At 53.4% G+C, this 17,487-nt stretch overlaps 2 protein-coding genes across 3 annotated transcripts in view; both read left to right on the forward strand.

Annotated features, from left to right (window-relative positions):
- The window catches only part of VPS53 (VPS53 subunit of GARP complex), a 68,272-nt gene extending 62,470 nt beyond the window's left edge, over window positions 1-5,802 (forward strand). For both annotated transcript variants that reach the window (XM_075440040.1, XM_075440041.1), the window contains exons 21-22: window positions 2,327-2,431; window positions 2,800-5,802. In XM_075440040.1, coding sequence (XP_075296155.1) covers window positions 2,327-2,431; window positions 2,800-2,970 — 276 coding nt within the window. In that variant the 3' untranslated portion in view covers window positions 2,971-5,802. The remainder of the gene's footprint in view (window positions 1-2,326; window positions 2,432-2,799) is intronic.
- A 4,363-nt stretch (window positions 5,803-10,165) lies between these two features.
- On the forward strand, window positions 10,166-16,138 carry RFLNB (refilin B). The gene is made up of 3 exons (XM_075440433.1): window positions 10,166-10,401; window positions 11,825-11,934; window positions 13,219-16,138. Exons 1-3 carry the CDS (start codon window positions 10,207-10,209, stop codon window positions 13,547-13,549), a joined length of 636 nt encoding a protein of 211 aa, XP_075296548.1. The 5' UTR covers window positions 10,166-10,206; the 3' UTR covers window positions 13,550-16,138.
- Window positions 16,139-17,487: the final 1,349 nt, after the last annotated feature.

Below are 17,487 nucleotides of genomic sequence, written 5' to 3' on the forward strand. Positions count from 1 at the left end.
GCGATGGGACTGTCCCCTACTCACCAGCAACGCTGTGAAGATGCTCCTGTGGGTGAGTCGGAGGGACCTGGGGTCAGGCAGGGCAGGCAGCTGCCAGCCAGAGCCTCCTGGAAACCACAGCCACGGCACGGGGGGGTGCGGAGCCCCAGCTCTCCGTGCCTGCCTGCTGCTCAGTGTGGCTTTGCTCCCACGCCCAAGGTAATGTCACAGATGAATTTGTGCTCGGAATTCAGAAATTAGTTCTGCAATTCCACGCTTTTGGAGTAAGGTGACTGAGATGTTAGTAGACACATTAAAGCAAGTCTAAATTTTCTTGGAAATGACCTGAAGAAAAATAACCTGGTACTGCTAGCAGAGGAGCAGGGAGGATCAATGCCCATTGCATACAGAAACGGGTCTTTCCGCAGATCTTCTATGTGAGTCAGAGAAGTAATGGAGTTAATCTGTCTACCCTGAACATCGCATTGGCTTTGTCAGGATGGAGGTGAAAGCCGTCCAGGAGGTACCTGGGGGTGCCGGCTGCGGGGTGCTGCTGGCCCGTGGGCTGCACAGCAGCAGCCTCACTGCTCTTCCAGACACCCCGTGCTTGCCGTGACGCTGCATGAAGCACTTCTGCCGGCCCCAAGCGAGGGCTCGGTGTCAGGGTCACCAGTAATTAAACAGCCACACGCTTACGGCATGCAGTGCTCCACAGAGCTATTTTACAAATTCATGCCCGTGTAATCAGCAGGCGACGGGGCTGAGTGGTTGGCTGGGGCAGGTTCATTAATAATTCGGGCTGAATAGATCACCCTGAGCCTGGGTAACTCCTGCACAGCGCTTGGGGCTGGCGTCAGCACCCGTCTCTCGGGTTTGGGAGAGAAAAAAAGGCTCTTGGAAGTGCCTGCTGCCGCTGGACGACCAGTATTTCTGTAGGAAGGTTTCCTTGCAGGAGCCCAGAGCTGGCTGGTGATCTCTGGCTGTTCGGTTTGCCTTGTGAGTTGTCTCTTTTAATCACTGCTCAGACTCTCGCGGCTGGTTCCAAATTCTACATTGAGGAGTCTTTTCCCTAGAACTCTTTCACCCCATCAGAAGCACAGGCCAATACGCTCCTCCTCAGTGTTCTCCTACCTGGTACCAAGACGGTTTGGAAGCGGTGCCTCTGTTGCACACAGCAGTGCCACCGCAGAGCAGCGTGCCCGGGCTGACGCCAGTGCAGCTGATTCCGCAGCAGTATGGTGGAGCCCGTAGACGGCACAACCCGATTCATTCAGCTGAGCCCCACAAAGCGCAGATGCGAGCGGGGAGGAGGGCGTCAGGGCGCGCACGTCCCGCAGAGCTGTTTCCTCTCTCCTCTGCCTGCACCGTCTGAAGTTCCAGCTTTTCAGCTTGGCAGAAGATTTTTACAACGGCTGTAAATTAAGGATTTATAAGTGTATACATGGCTATGAGGTTTCATTGGTCTGAAGTGCAGGGAAAGAAAGAAATGTCTCGGTGACAGAATACAGTGTGGGGTGAGCTGGGTCAATGGAAACACATGGAAATGTTTTCAGAGACAGGGAAGAGTCTGGTCCTGTGCTGTTTCTGCCCTGCATGCAGGCACACATTCACACACACGCACGCTTCCCCAGAAAGATGGGTTTGCTGCCCAGCATTATCAAAAATGCATTCTCTGTGGAGCTCGCTGCTTATGTAAGGAAAATATAACAATCAGTAATCATCTTTCCAGGTTCAAGGCTATTTTAATTTTTTTTCCTGACTTGACTGTTGCTGGGACTAAGAGGGTGTGAGCTCCGGGGCAGATGTCAACTGGGGTGTTGACGGAGGGAGTAGCTGCAGGGTGCTGTCGGAGCCCCCTGCGACACGCTGCCTGTGCTCTGCCTGTGGGCAGGAGGGAGCGAGAGGGTTGCACATCCGAAGGGGGGTCTGGACTGCGTCCTGGCTGCCGGATTGGCTGGGGACTTGCTAAGCATCACCGCTACCACCAGCACTGCCTTTCTTCCCCAAGTGACTCACCGGCTAGTCTTCCCCATGCAACAAGATAAAATCTTGAGCTTTGCCAAAATGCCAGTGCCTGCCAGCCCACAGGGTGCAGACAGAGTCCTGCCGCTCTTTGAAATGGGATGCACAGCCCCTGCAGCCCTGGGTCTGAGCACCACTGGTGTCCAGGAAAAGACCCCGTCCTCTCCTCTCCCGCTCCGTTACTAGCAGTGTGTACAGCCTCTGTCTTGTTCCTTAAGCATCTCATTTTAGAAGCCAGCCCTGCTGTCACTTGTGTGCCTGAGTTGACTGAGCACTGGCTTTAACTCACAGAATTTGTCTGATCTCTTTTTTTCTTGTCTTGCAGGTGGTCATGGCTCCGCACGAGCCCCCGGTTGTGTTTGTCGACAATTACATCAAGCTCCTTGCTGACTGCAGCACAGACACCTTCCAGAAGATACTAGACATGAAGGTTAGAACCAGTCCCGCAGAATGTCTGCTGGCGCTGCATCGAGATTGCTGGTGGCTTCTTTTCAGTAGAAATAGAGGGGTTTGGGAGTGGGAAAAACTCTAAGGCAAGTGTGTCTCCTGTACTCTGAAAGTGCGTAGAGCTGCTGCTGAAGAATAGCTTTTCAGTTGACTTTGCATGCTCGTGGCTGCTCTGGCTCCCGGGGCTGAGCTCAGTTGTCTCGGGATCGTTTGGAGGTCTACAGACAGCTCTTGGTGGGTGAACAACCGTGTGAGGTTTGAAGCGGGCTCTCCCGCAGCGATTCTCATGCGCGCCCGCTCCCAGGTCGGTGAGGTCCAGCCTGATTGCTTCACCCTTCTTTGCTCTCGCAGGGCCTGAAGAGGAGCGAGCAAAGCAGCATGCTGGACCTCTTCCGCCAGCGCCTCCCGGCCCCCGCCTCCGGCACGGAGAACGCCGGCTCCCTCTCGCTGAGCGCTCCCACGCCCGAGCAGGAGTCCTCTCGCATACGGAAACTGGAGAAACTCATCAAAAAAAGACTCTGAGTGAGCAGAAGGAAACTCTGTTGCTCAGGACTAGCTGCGCTGACTGGGAGCAAAACTCGTCAGGTTTATGATTTATAGTACGCTGCTGAAAAATCCATGTCCCATCACCCCCTCGCCCTGTGATCTCCTAAGCACTGCATACCGTGGCGCTGCATCTCTGTTCAGACCGAGGGAGGCTCTGACCAGGGTGTTTGCCCTTAGACAGCTTAGCAGGAATGAAACCCAGGACATGGCTGGGTCCACGTGGTGGAGAAAATAGAGGTGTCTGGAAGTCAGCAGCTACAAAAACGGCCGGGGTGGATTCAGAGAATATCTGGCTGTGGTTCACTTGGTGTCCCAGCCTTCAGCCTGGCTGAGCTCCTGCTGCAGCACGGAGGATTTTGCCTGAGAGTTCGGTGTTACTGCTCACTCCCTGTTACAGAGCTGTTCCTCTGTTTCATTATTTATTGGGGGGTGGGGGGGGGTGGGGAAACTAACTCCAAACAATAACCACGACCAAAAACTCCCCAGCCCTTTAGCAGCTGGAATCCAGACATCTGCAGCTCCACTGAATTAATGAGATGCCCAGGAGAGAACCCCAGAGCGGATTTCTCCTCTGCTCCCAGGACAGGCATGCATAAACCACCAGGAAAACAGCAAGGCAAATCCTTTGCAGAACAGGAGGAAAGGGCTGAATTAATGCCTTCTGCACCTGGCAAACCTCCTGCCAACAAGCCGGCAGCCTCAGTCGCTGTTGCAGCTTAAAGGCCAGACTAGACATCTGCGGAGCCCATCTCCAGCTGCTTGTTATTTCTCTCGCATGTGTTGGACTCGCCCGCCGTCCCTCATGGGAGTTCCCGAACCGCATGTTGCCCTCTCTGCACAAAGGGCCGTTCATGGAGCAGGCGTCGAACAGCACCAGCTCCTCGTTCTGGTGCCAGCCGGCGTGTCCCAAGCAGGGGTGTGCCCCTTTGGCACCTTCGCTGCCCTCCGAGGAGAGATGCTGGAAATGTTGGCTGTGAAGAGGAGCCTGGGGCTCTTTCCGGGACGGGATGCTTAAACCACCTCAGACTTTGAGGGCCTTCCTCTCCTGCTCTGAGCTTCAGCTTGCACCAGTGTGGAGAGGAGGAGATCCAGAGGTGAAGTGTTTCAGGTAACTCGGCCACAAAGCCAGTGTGGAGCAGAGTTGGGGTCAGTGGACGTCTGTGCCCTGCCCACTGCGTGAGCTTCCCCGAGGAGTCTCGGTGCAGGGAGACGTCACCTTGTCGTTGGCAGCGCTGGGTGTCTTCCCAGACTCCCCTGTGCCCTTTTTAGGGGACTTTGAAGGCATACGCCCAACCACGAACAGTCGAATGCTGTATGGGTTTAGGGGCAGATGGACCAGTCGTGCCTGCTGTGTGACTCAAGCTTCACTTGTACGTACAGGAAGAAGAAGTCCTGTTCCAGTTTTGCAGGTGGGGAGCAGCCATGCTGTCTGATGCCTTCTTGGGAGGGTCACGCTCCCCACCAGCTCAAGTTTGGGCCTTATCCGTTAGCGGCTGTGCTCACCAGGGATTGTCGTACACTTGCTGGGAGGGGGGATCGGACACGCTCCGGGAGAATAAGCTCTGTCCACCCAAACCCAGAGCTTCACTGGGACCGGGGAGGGGGGAGGTGAAGTGAGGAATTCCCTGAGCAAGGCAGAACCTGGGCTCACACTGTGTCTGCCTCTTCGTGCTTCAGCACCATCTCTGCTTGGGCACAGGCTGCTCCCCTTCCCTCTCCTGAACCCAGTGGCTGCGAGAGGGCAAATTTGGTGCCAGGCTGGTAAAATCCCGTCCTCCCTTTGCGCATCCCAGCAGGTCAGCCGGCGCTTGAACAGGGGGGAGTGGATCACAGGGTTTGAGCAGAAAGAATAATTCTGCAGAGATGAAATTCTCCCTGGTCAGGCTTTCTAACGCTGCTCAGCCCGACCTGCTGCTGCAGCAAGGTGTGCACTGAGGCTACGCTAACGCCAGCTCCTTGGGGTGTGTTTCCAGGGGTCCCCAGGCCGGGGCCCCGGCTGTGGTGCGGGTGCTCAGCTGCAGAGAGCCGCAGCGGCGATACCCGTTGGCAGAGCAGCGGTAACAATACCTGTGGGGAGGGATGGCAGTTTCTCATCATTCGGTTTTACAGATCTTCCCAAGTCCGCTGCGGCTTCATTTATTTCCTCTCCCGATTTCACATCAGGTGACAAAAGAAGGAACAGTGGTTGAAAGCACGTGGGGATCGCAGACAGCCGTTCCCCAGGGACAGATTATCTCAAGGTGCACGTGCAGGATGGTTCACACGTTATCAAACGCAATAGCTGGGGAGGAGGGAACGTGGGTTTGCAGAGATTCATTATTCCCATGGGGGGATAAATAATTTATTTTAGATTAATTTTTCTTTGCTCTGTCTGTAGATGACTCTAACTAAATTATGAATAGCTGAAGACGGTGTTCAAGTTATCGTCGCGTGTCTTTCCCCAAAGGCTTCCCCCGTTTTCATTCTCCACATTTCATTCTGGAGATAAAAGGAAATAAAAGGATAAATGAATTTTTAGCTTCAGCCTTTGAAGAACGCAGCAGGTCTGGGTGTTTGGAGTTCCACTTTTAGAGGGCAAATCCGCATTTTCCCGCTTTTGGTATAAGGATTTTTGTCCCCCTGGCTCTTGGGTATTTATCAGATTTGGCACGTCTGTATGTGTACGTTAGCTGGTTGGGGTGTACTTCGCCGGGGAATAAAGGATGATTTTTTTTCCTGCATAAAATGCCACTTATGTTTTTTGGCTGAGGTGTAATTCTGGCTGTATGTCGGAGTGTGACACTAAAATGAATTAAATGGTTACTGATGTTCGGCTGCTGGGTGTTTTCTGTACAGCTGCCCCGCAGCAAACCCCCGGGGCGGGACGGACCTCACCCACAACGCGCCGGGCGCAGGGCTCCGCGCTGGCCGTCTCCATTGCTCTCTCCTGCAGCTTCCCTCTTCTCTGGCGTTTCCACCTTCTGCCGCTCCAGCACGCAGCTCTCCGCAGGCAGCGGCCGCGTTCGCAGCAGCTCCCCGCACCGTGCGGGCAGTTCAGCAGAGCTGACCTTGTGCCCCTAAATAATCGGATCAGTTCTGGTGACTTGTGCTAGTGGAGAGATTGCTGAGAGATCCTGATTTTTCCTTTGAAATTAACTAAGAGGTAGTGCCTTTTTTCCACACGATGCATGACGTTTCTTTCGCTTGGAGAATGAATGACTCATCTGCTGTTCTCCTGCTCTGCCGGGCCTGCCCTCTCCACCCTTGGGCAGGAGCAGCCTGCGCCGGGCGATGCGAATGTTTATTTCTTTCACCAGATTTACAGCCGTGACTTCGAGCATCCGAGTGACGATGTCCAAGTCCCCACAAGCCTTTTCTTGGCCGCAGCTGGGCGGGCAGCAGGCGTGGATGCTGTCCGGCAGCGTCAGGCCACGGCTCTGCTGCACTTAGGAAAAGGAGCTGAAGCATTTTGTCTCGGGGCTGTGTCAGAAGAGGCTCTGGCAGAAGGCGTTCCTCCGCACGCCTGCTCCGCTGGGGCCGGTTACACCGGCTGGTGCTGTCCTCACCCAGAATTTCTAGATTAAATCCTGTGCTTGTTCCCCTCTCTCAGCCGGAGCAGCTCCACACGTCCCGAGCCAGAGCCCGAGTGGGAGCCCGTGGGCCCCAGCACGTCGCTGGCCTTGCCTTTGAGGGGACGGCTGGGGGTGGCGGGGGCCTGGGGCCAGCGCTGCCGGGGGTCCCGGCTAGGAGCGGGGCAGGGGAGCACTGGCTGCGCCCTCACCTCGCTGGGTGTGGGGTCACCAGGACCGAGGCACCATGGTTTCCCTGCGCTCAGGCCCTGGGTTGTGGTGGTACTGTCCTGTTCCCGGCAGGACGTGGGAGCCCACGGGGCTGCTGTCAGGGTCTGGATCCCGCGGGGAGGGGAAATCGGCCTTTGCTGCTTGCAGCACACGGAGCTTCCCAAAGCCCTGGGGAAGCCTTGGGTCACGGCTTGGTGGCGGTGGTGGCAGGGCTGTAAAAGCTGATCAAAACTCAGCAATTTCAGCGACGTGCCGTCAGCGTTCGTCCCTGCGGCCGAACCGCTCAGACCGCTCCCGGGGCTCCCGTCGATCCCACCACCTGGAAGCGTCGCTGCGAGCGCGGCTCCCATGCCCGGCAGGTTCGTGGTCTGTGCCGCGGGGAGCAGCCTGGCGTTTCCCATCGTTTGGAAATAATTTTCCATCATTATCAAATAACACGGAATCCTGACCTGCTTCCCCGGCCCACTGCGACGGCCCCCAGCACCCTGTCAATGTGCCTGTTGTGTTCGGGTGCTGATTAAGCCGAGCGCGCCCAGCCCAGTGGAAAGTCCTTTATGGAAGGAGGATCTTGATAAGGTTCTTGTATCTGCTCTGTCCCGGCTGTGCGCAGGCAGTTAAAAGGTAAATAGCATGGACAAACACGCTGTGATGTACAGGCAGGGGAAAAGATTTCCGATACCATCGGGGATTGCACGGATCGGTACGGTTTGAGACTTAAAAAGAGCTGGGCTTTCCAGGAGGGCAGAGTACATGTGCCTTAAAAGCAGGGGCCCTGTATACAGTGGCTATCAATACTGTTTTAGTTACTGAGTCATTAAAATTCTTGTTAAACGCTCGCTTTTTCATCCTAGCAGGCGAGTTTGCAGCTCTGGATGTTGGTGCTGCGGGAGATCCTTGGGTCTGAGCCCAGCGCGAGGCAGGGCAGGCTGCGGAGCCCCCTCGGCTGCTCCAGCACCCCCGTTTCACCTGCCAAGCCCAGAAGTGAGAGCCTGGAAGGGCACAAAAAAAATTGTCATTTGTGTGAAGCCAGGCCAGAGTGGGAGGTATTTTGCTAGGAAATAAAGAGCAGCAAGATTTCCAGAAGCCCGTGCGGCTCCGCTCATCGCAGGCACGGCTGGCTGGAGCCTCGCGCAGCTCCCCAGGCCCCAGATCCCTGGCACGGGGACCCCGATGCCGTGGGGACACCCGCAGCCCTCGGAGGCGGCTGCTGGAGGTGCCGCAGGTTCCCCCCACTCCTAAATCGCCCAAACCCGCGTGTTGGCAGCGTGGGTTTTAGCCCGGGAGCTCCACGGCAGCTCTGAAATAATGATTGCGTTCATCTGGAAACTGCTCCAGCGCCTTCTGAGGCGTCTAATTTCATGAAGGGCTTTTATGGGAGGTTTTGGAGCAAGGCGCGAGCAGCTTTCCCATTGCTCGCGGAGACCAGAATCTCTCTTTTTTTGGGATGCCTTTAAATCAAAAGGAAGAAAACACCTGTCCAGCACATTTGCTCAGACCCCAAAGATTTCAATCCAAATTTTTAATGTTCTTTTTCTTTCCATCTGCATTTTTCAGCAAAGACAAACAGACTCATAGTATTTCTTCAAAGGAATGTAAATTCCTTGAGGAAGTCTCCGGAGTTCCCAGCACCGCATAGCTGCAAACCACAGACGCCTACGGCTGAAAGCTCTGCTCTGCTTTTAATTTTGGGGCAGGGAAGGAATTCTTTTCAGGGGTTTGGGTTCACTTGTGCTGGGCCCGTCAGGCCAGACTGCTTGTTACTGCTCAGGGGAGTGTTGACTTTGGCCAGCTGCAGGCAGTTGCTTTCCCTCCACGAGAGTATTCCCCCACCAAATCTGATGACACGGCGCAATTATTTCATTAGGATTTTCCAAAAAACGTTCCCTTGGTCTCCTCTGGTGCTAGAAAAAGACCTTTTCCCTCTGTTTTCTTGTTTCAGCTTTGGCAGCTTTGCCTGCAAAATGCAATTAAGGGTGGCAGCGCTGCTGCCGGAGCCTGAACCCTTGGGATGGGGGTGCTGAGAAAGAGCATCCGGGGAGGAAAACTGAGTTTTGCAGGGTGTCGTTGGACTCCCGGGGGTGAGTGAAGCCCGTGTGCGAGAGCTGCTGCTTTGCAGCCCAGACCAGGCCCCGGTTTCCGCTGCGAGCTGTGCTCTGAGGGGCAGCTGCTGCTGAGGCTGAGCGAAGGGAGAGGGCGGCTGCACCACGAAGGGACCGCTGTCCCCCTGTTTCCTCCCCAGTCCTGCCCCGGCAGCTGAGCGAGCACCGCACTGCCCCGTACGTGTGCCCCCGTTAACTACTGTGGCCTGTCCCCCTCAAATCGCCCCTCGCCCTCCCTTGGCAGGCAGCGGGGTCGGGCCTGGTGTCAGCAAAAACGCTTGGTTTAATAAATCTGTTACAGTGCATGGACACTATTAATAATTCCCAGTTGCTTTTCTGTACCCTCCATCCCAGGCAGCTGCGACGCTGGGTCCAGGGGGCCTGGGGGTCCTTAACACCCAGCAGACCCTTGCTACTGGGGAAATTGGTGTGTAGGAGGTGGGGACAACCCAGCAGGATCTGGCAGTCAGGGCTCGCTCTTCCAGTGCTCCCCACAACCCGTGCTGGCATGGGGCATGCAGCGCACTAGGGCAGTGCAGAGTCCATAGCGTGGACTAGGGCCGTGTCTAGGGCAGCCCGTCGGGAGCTTGGTGTGGCCGCTGCTGTGGGGCTGGGGAGAGGAGTGAGGGTGCAGGTGCGCGGTGTGGGGATATGGGGATGGGGTACCAGGGAATGGGGTCAACGAGGGGATGGAGGCACTGGGGGGATGAAGGCATTTGGGGGATATGGGGATGAGACACTGGGGGCATGGGGGCAATGGGGGCATGGGGGCAACGGGCGGGGAGAGGCACCAAGGGGTTGGAGGCACCAGGGAGACACAGGGATGGGGCACTTGGGGGATGGAGATATCGGGGGTCTACAGGGATGGGGTACCAGGGGATGGGGTCAACGGGGGGATGGAGGCACTGGGGTTATGGAGGCACCGGGGGATGGGGTCACTGGGGAGATGCAGGCATTGGGGGTGATGGGGTCAACGGAGGGATGGAGGCACTGGGGTGATGGGGTCAACGGGGGAATATGGGGATGAGACACGGGGCGGGTGGAGGCACGGGGGGGTTGGGGATGAGACACGGGGGGGATGGAGGCACGGGGGGAGTTGGAGGCACCGGGAGACTATGGGGATGGGGCACCGGGGTATGGAGGCACCCGGGAATGAGGTCAATGGGGGTATGGAGGCGCCGGGGGGCTACGGTGATGGGGCACCAGGGAGAGGAGCGGAGCAGGCCCCGCCCCCGCCGTGGCCCCGCCCCGCCCCCGAGGCCCCGCCCCTCCCGCCGCCGCCCGGGCGCAGGCGGTGCGGGGCGCGGAGCGGCGGCGGCGCGGGCGGCCGGGCCATGGTGGGGCGGCTCAGCCTGCGGGAGGTGCCCGACCTCCCGGACATGAGGAAGCGGGGCGACGCGGGGCTCGATAGCCCTGACTCCGGGCTGCCCCCCAGCCCCGGGCCCGCCCCCCCGCCCTGGCCGCTCTCCGCCGGCAGCCCCGACCGCGCCGCCGCCAACGGGCTGCCGGAGACCGACCCGCCCGCCGCGGTGAGTACCGGCGCCCGGTGCCCCCGCCGCCCCTCGGCCCGACCCTCCGCCCCGGGGCCGTGGAGCGGAGACGGCGCTGCCCCTTGGACCCCGGGGCCGGGCCGGGCGGGCGGGTGCGCTCCGGGCCCCGCAGCGTCCCGGGGGAAGGAGGGTGGGAAACCGCGGCCCGGCGGAGCTGGGGTTACCGGGGGGGGGGCGGCGCGGGGGCAGGCTGGGCACCGCTGAGCCCCGCTTCCCTCCCTTGCCCCGACGCCGTCGTATCCCGTAACTCACCCGCACCGGGAGGGAGCCCGCCGGGGAAGCGGGGCCGGGAGGGTCGGGGGAGCCGGCGGCGCCCGTGAAGAGCTGGTGGTCGTCGGGCTGGTGCGGGGGAAGCCCCTCTCATCGCTGCCCGGGTCGGGGTTGGGGTGGCGGCGTAGCAGGTCTTGGGAAATCCCTCTGGAAAACGAACGCTCCTTATTCCAGAGAGTGACCCGGAGTAGGAAGTTTGCGTATTAAATGATGTTTTCAGTTGATAGTGTCAGACAGAGATGCGCTGGTTGGCAAACTGATTCCTGGGTGTGACGCTGAGCTGTTGGTACAAACGCTTCAGGAACCACAGATCTAGAGGAGAGATCCCTTTTCTACAGGGGTGCTGCCATGGGATTGGGAAAGGCCGTAGGCAAACCGTGCATTGAACAGGAGAGATGCTCACAGCCCCCTTGCTCCTGGATAATAACGCACACGTGCAGACGTGGCTTCAAAACCAGAAGCGGGGTCCTTCCCTTCGGGGCCACTTTGGTTTCCTTGTGGCTGTGGGACGTGGCCGGGCCAGTGTCGGCTCGCGGCACTGCCCGTCTGGGAGAGGAGCACGGTGACGCCCCGTGAATCGCAGTGAATCAGTTAATCCTTCCCAAGAGGTCCCGTGTCAATTAGACAGGTTGGATTTAACGCCTTCGTATAGCAGCCACGGCGTAGCTGTGAAACGAGGAGGCTGCTCACGGCCAGATGCCCTGCAGTAGTTTCCTGCCCATGGGGGTAGCTGATGGACCCAGCAAGGCGAGCGCTCTCCCGTGCTCGTATGATGTTGGCTATAAATTGAACGCGAGCTCATGCAGCGAATGGGCTACAGTTTGTGCCGCAGAGAGCTGCGCTGCACCGAGCGGCTGTGTTTCTCTCTGCTTTCCCAGAGTGGCTCCTCTGAAGTCAGCTCCCGGAGTTGGGAGTTTGTCTTCAACACATACACCTTGCCACGTCTTTGGCGCTGTAGACCAGTGTCAAGTCAGACCTGAGGCCTGCACCTGTAGGCATGTCTTGGACCGGCAGATCCTCCTGCACGTAAATGTGAACCTCAGCAGCTCTGTGGCAAGGGCTAAATAAATGTGTTTTCTTGAGAATGTACCGAATTGTAACCTTAAAGGGATTATTTTTGCATTTTTTTCAGAATTCTGTGTTCTCCCCCAGCCCTGTTCTCCCCAGCTGCCCACCAAGGTTGTGTCCTTTATCCTTTGGCGAAGGAGTGGAGTTTGACCCTTTACCACCAAAGGAAATCAGGTAAATACTGTGTTACAGTCATCTAGTTTTGGAGGAGTTAGCATGTGAAGGAGTAGTTACGCCTTATCGGTGCCTGTGAGTCAGGTTAATTTATTTGCAGAGCTATTGTTCCACGCAGCTGTACATTCCTGGACATTTGTACAGGCTGAAGGAGTGTTCAGCCTCTTTTAATCCTATGTGTTTTGTTTTTCCAGGAAGACTTTCTTGTATTTTACTCTCCTGCTTTTACTTCATTGTACTGGTCCAGAAAGTTGCCTGATTAACCAGAAGGCAATCATGAGGGAAGATCTTCAAAGTAGCCACCTTTCTAGGGCTGTTTTATTAGGCGAAAGGAATTTTGCTCTCGTAACCTCCTGGTTTTATAATAAGCACTTTCTGTCTTATCAGCTGTAGCTGGCTGTGTGAACTAAAAGAAAAGTTAGTATTCAGAGAGTGCATAATTATTTTTTGTAATGCACTGCATCACTTCACAGCCTGTGAATTAGTCCCTTGAACATCATGATTTGCAGTAATGAGAAATGAAGGCTCCCAGCTGATTGCTGTGCAAGCAGAGGCAGACTGATACAATCACACGGCAGCCTAATGCAGGGCAGGGCAGAGAGCGTTGGTGCCCTGGGGTGGGGAAGGAGCCTGCGCCGCGGCTGGAGCTGAAGGCAGTTAGCGCTGTGGAAAGGCTAACACAGAGCTGTCGCAGTGTGAAGGTGATGAAAACTTTTTTTCTTTGCAATCCAGGTGCAGAGGATTTTCTTGCCCACAGAGTTTGATGTGCAAATTGTAGTATTTTCCTGCCAGTTCAGTCTTCAGAAGTTTGTTTTCAGAGAGTGCCCCATGCCGGGAGCGATAGCAGAGAACTCCCGTGTGACTCTTGGCAGAGGAGAACTGAGATGATAACGTGTACTTCCGTGGACTTGGCCCTCCGAGGAGTTAAGGTGCTCATGTGCAAAGGCTGAGTGTGGATCTAGGCCTCTGGGTTTAGGCGCTGGAGTTTGAAGGTTCTTAGCTCCACAGAGCTCAGGCTTAAAACGATGGAAATGAGGATCGAGAAGATGTTTGGTGGTGCTGGCAGCTGAACGAAACAGTGACAGTGCTGGGCGTGCTGCTCACGTCAGGCTCTTTCCTCTTCCCAAAAATGAGTGACACACGAGCAGCCAGTGCCTGCGTGATAGAGCTGTGCTGTGTTGAGGTGCCAGGCGCAGGGCTGAGGAGCCACCTCAGCTCTGCTTTCCAGAAAATGCAGCCTGCTGCTCCGGAGCAGAGCTCACGCACGTGTCTCTTGTATTTCAGGTACACGTCCTCGGTTAAATACGACTCGGAGAAGCACTTCATCGACGACATCTACATGCCAGTGGGCTTAAGCATTTCTTCTTGCAGTCAGACGGTCATCTGTGTCCCAAACTGCACATGGCGCAATTACAAAGTGGAGGTCCACTTCGAGCCCCGCAACAAGCCCCAGCGTTTCACCAGCACCACCATCGTCTACCCGAAGCATGCCAAGACTGTGTACACCACCACGCTGGATTACAACTGTCGTAAGGCCGTGCGGCGGTTCCTCTCCAGCATAGAGCTGGAAACGTCGGAGTATCTTGGGAACGACGGTGTCCTGGATGGTTGCTGACTGACGGCTATCTCTCTTGCTCCGATCCATCCCAGTCCCGTCTAACGTACTGTGCTAATTCTCCACTAGCTAAAGCGGGTACAGACCCAAACTTTTCAGTCAGGCTAAGGGAACCTTACCTGTCGCCACCTCTTTCTCAGCTCTTAATTCCTGCTTTAAGCATCAGGATGGCCTGAACGCAATTTTCTATGGGAGAATAACTTAGTACGGAACTTACGTCTTCGTCTTTAAAGTCGTGAGTTCCCTCCCCTTCCCCGCAGTGCAGTAATCAGATGAAAATAATGGGAAGTATTTTCCCAGAGAAAAAAAGGACAGGTAAGAAGGGATGTGGAATAGTGCCTGGCAGGTGGAACTCCATTTGATGCTTTGTGGTGATGTGCTAAAATAAGGGCGGATCGCTCTCTTGCAGAGAATCTGCCAGGTCATTTGGTTACAGGTAGCGCTGTCATTTGTTTCAGTTTAGACCACGAGACTGTTTTCTCTAGAAAAAACATCTCCTGGAAATTGCTGGAAAAAGCTAACAGGAAAAAATCTGGAATTCTGCATTTAACAGATGCAAAAATGTTATCCTGTGGCATTTGTTTTCGGTTTGATGGTGTGAGTTAGAAAGAAGAGGAATTCTGAGTAGAGCGGGAGATAAACTGCTTTTGCAGCTCCAGGCAGCAGCAGAGAAAGGATCAGGTAATTGAAGTTCTTTAGATGAATGGCGCAATATATCTTCTGTACTTATAATGACTTCTGCAGCACTGTAGGCTGTGTAACATGCTAGCATTTGTGTACTACATGTAGTAGGACTTGTAATGAAGAATATCAGGCCAAAAATTATCCCTGTATTGTTGGAAAGTCAGGTCTTGACAGAGTGGTGGTGGGAAAAACACCAGTGCCTAGTTTTTACTGACGTAAAAGTTCTGTCTGCACTAAGGGAGTTGTAGCTAGGAAAGTTTCAGAAAATGCACCGTGTGTACAGGGACCTGGAGTGGAGATGAGATGCTGGGATCAGGTGTGAGATGCTGTTGTGATGGGGATTGTGAAGAGGTAGCTGGTAACAAAGGACAGGCAAATTTTTATGGCCTAGCAAGATCCACAGCTGTAGCTCTGCTTCCCCGTTGAGCTTCTCATTGCAAAGGTCCGTGTCCTCTCTGGACTTTAATATTGAGGATGTTGCTGGGATGGGGTAGCATTTGCCTGTCTGTAGGCTGCTGAATAACCCCTCCACTCCCAAGTGCACGATGAGTTTGGGGACCAAAGGGAATAATTTCAGATACTATGAAAGGCCATCGGGATGTTACGTGCATTAGTTTATCATGCGCTTTGATGAAAAGAAGATGGAGAGGTTTCTTGCTTTACGCCGATGTTGTTTTTCTGTATTGACAGAGAGCAGTGTAGTGTGGAGAGCGTCTGCTTTTGGGAGCGTGGCTCACGTTGGTGGCTAGCGTGGCGTAGCAGCTCAGAAACACTTGGTAGGCTTGACCTAGCTGGACACTGCTTTTCTATGTATTCCAAAACTCCTCTGAGGTGCGGGTCACCTTCTGGTGCAACATCAGCTCTGGACCTGCTTTTAGAGAGGACTTCACTAGTGCAGAGCCTCGAGGGTGAATTTTGTCAGTGGTGAGTTAGAAACTCGGGAGCCTGTTCTTGAGCTGTACTCAACACGTGTTTGTGCAAGGGTGGTGAATGGTGTGGTTCACTCTAGAGTGAACCGAAGTGATCTGGGAGACTGCAAATGCAGCAGGAAGGAAAGCTTGAGTTTGCGTGGTTTGGGTTTTTTGTTGTCTTGGTTTGATTTTTTACTTATTTATTAGCTCAGAACAGAATGTCCTTAATCTTTGGTACTTGCCTCAGAAAACCAGATCCTAAAACCAGGGTGACAGAGGATGCCAAAGTCAGGTAGGCATTGCTCCAGAGTTGTTAAGAGCAGCGCAGCCTTCTCAATAAACGTGTTGGTTTCAGACTACGGTATTTAGGAGATGTGTCTTAAATACCTGTCACGATTCTCCCCCAAACGTTGCCCCGAGATACGCTTGTTGTGGAACCGAAGGCACATCTCAGCCCCTGAGTGCGTGGGGTTTCGCGTGGACGAAGGGAAAGCTGTTGTGTCATGGCTCGCTTCGCAGTTTTGTGTACCTTGCTCCTGAAACATCTGGTGCTGGCCGCTGTTGGACGCAGGACGGTGGAAGAACATGGACCCCTGGACTGCTCCGAAAATGCTCTTCCAACAAGTTCATTTGCAGGAGATCTGAGAGAAGATTATTTTAAGCTGTCATCGTTAATTGTCCCTAGTTAAATTAGAAATTAAATGACCCTTACACTATGGTTTTAGGATAAAGCACCTGATTTTTATAAAGCAAACAAACTTAATTATGTACCTCTTAAAAATATTTTAATTGGTAGAGATACCTTTTAAATTATTTATGTTCCAGCATTTGCAAAGCTCTGATTAGCTCTGTGCAAGTGTTCTGATGTCTGTGACGTTTCCCACTCCCCCCCTTCTAATTTTCAGTTTGTCTTTTACTTTATTGGTAATAAATGATATGAAAACCATCATTATAGGGAAGTCTCTTTATTTTTCATTCAAAGCTTTTCAGTGTTTATTATGGTATTTACTTAGCAATAAATACATAATATATCCTGCCAATCCCAGCTCCCCTCTTGTTTCGCTTATATCATGTGTTGCTGTTGTTTACATGTTCTGGGAAGGCCTTCCCTGTAAAAAACTGTGTATTTAAAAACAATCAACACCAAATGCTGTGGCTTTTCAAGTGTCATACTAAACTGATAAAAGTGCCATGAAGACAGCTGAAAATCCTCTCCAGTATGTATCTCAGTCTTTCATCTGGTATAGTTTTATTTTTAAAGAGTTTCTGATACGGATTTCAGTATATCCTGCAAGTGAAGCACTTATCCTTTTCAAATAGAAAAAGTGTTTAACCAGACAGGAATTACTTTTTAATTTTGGTTAAAAAACGCAGATGCTCAAATGCTGCTTTGGTAAATACAGCATAAAAATAAGTCTAGAATGTGTTATGCGTTAAACTTTAGAAAAACAAAATAGATGGTTACAACTACTGTCTGGAGAGAAATGCTGCAGTGTCTTTCTGGATGCTTAATCTGTTCGTTAAACCCTTCCGAATGTGCAGGCATGCTGCGTTTGTACTGTCTCTGGCAGGGTAGAAATGGATGCAATTGCAATTGAACATCAGTTAATTAATTCATAATGGGATTTTTTGCTTACTTTTTATTGTTCATCTGGTTATCTGCTTGCAAAAGCTCTAGATTTGCATGTAATGACATTATTGGAATCTAGGGAGCTTTGAAGCTATTCTGAAGCACGCCGCTGCTCCTGCGAAACTCTGCGCAAGCATTTGAGTATCGTGCGGTGTTTAAAATATTAAAAAGGAGAAAAGCTGTATATAAACATCAATTGCTGTATAAAAGACAGTCCATCTGAAGAGCCGTTAAGAAAAAAACTGTAAAAATCAGAACAGTATCTTTCAGGAGGGCTTCAGGAAAAAGTTTCCTTTCAGATATGCCGTCTAACTTCCAGGTACTTCCTTTGGTGTGGCCTGGGCTGTTTTCCTTTAATATTGTAGTAACGCTCTGTATGAAAGATGTTCCTTTACTATGAGAAGCTGAAGTAGGGGAGTACAAGACAGTCTGCTGCTTGATGTGATTTTTAATTCATATTGGCCAAAAGGGCTTCTAGTTAGTACCTACCATGACAAGGCTAACCCTGTTGTTACAGATGTGCTCTGTTTCCCTCTTATATATACGCTGTGCTTCTCTAGAATGTCAGATCTGAGGCTCTGATACAATGGATTTTTATAACAAAATAAAATAACATACCTAACAATTAGATCGCAAGCCAGGAGACGAGGGCTGCGTTCCAATCCCGATTTTGCAGCTCGCTCAGTTTCAAGTACTCGGTACGTTTGTGTGCC

Source organism: Opisthocomus hoazin, chromosome 20, assembly GCF_030867145.1.
Source record: "Opisthocomus hoazin isolate bOpiHoa1 chromosome 20, bOpiHoa1.hap1, whole genome shotgun sequence".
NCBI lineage: Eukaryota > Metazoa > Chordata > Aves > Opisthocomiformes > Opisthocomidae > Opisthocomus > Opisthocomus hoazin.

Excerpts from the sequence above, each read along its gene's own strand:
- RFLNB (XM_075440433.1), top strand. The coding sequence starts at position 10,207 with ATGGTGGGGCGGCTCAGCCTGCGGGAGGTGCCCGACCTCCCGGACATG. Across the intron at positions 10,402-11,824 it reads AGACCGACCCGCCCGCCGCG|AATTCTGTGTTCTCCCCCAG; the intron begins GTGAGTACCGGC and ends CATTTTTTTCAG. Across the intron at positions 11,935-13,218 it reads TTACCACCAAAGGAAATCAG|GTACACGTCCTCGGTTAAAT; the intron begins GTAAATACTGTG and ends CTTGTATTTCAG.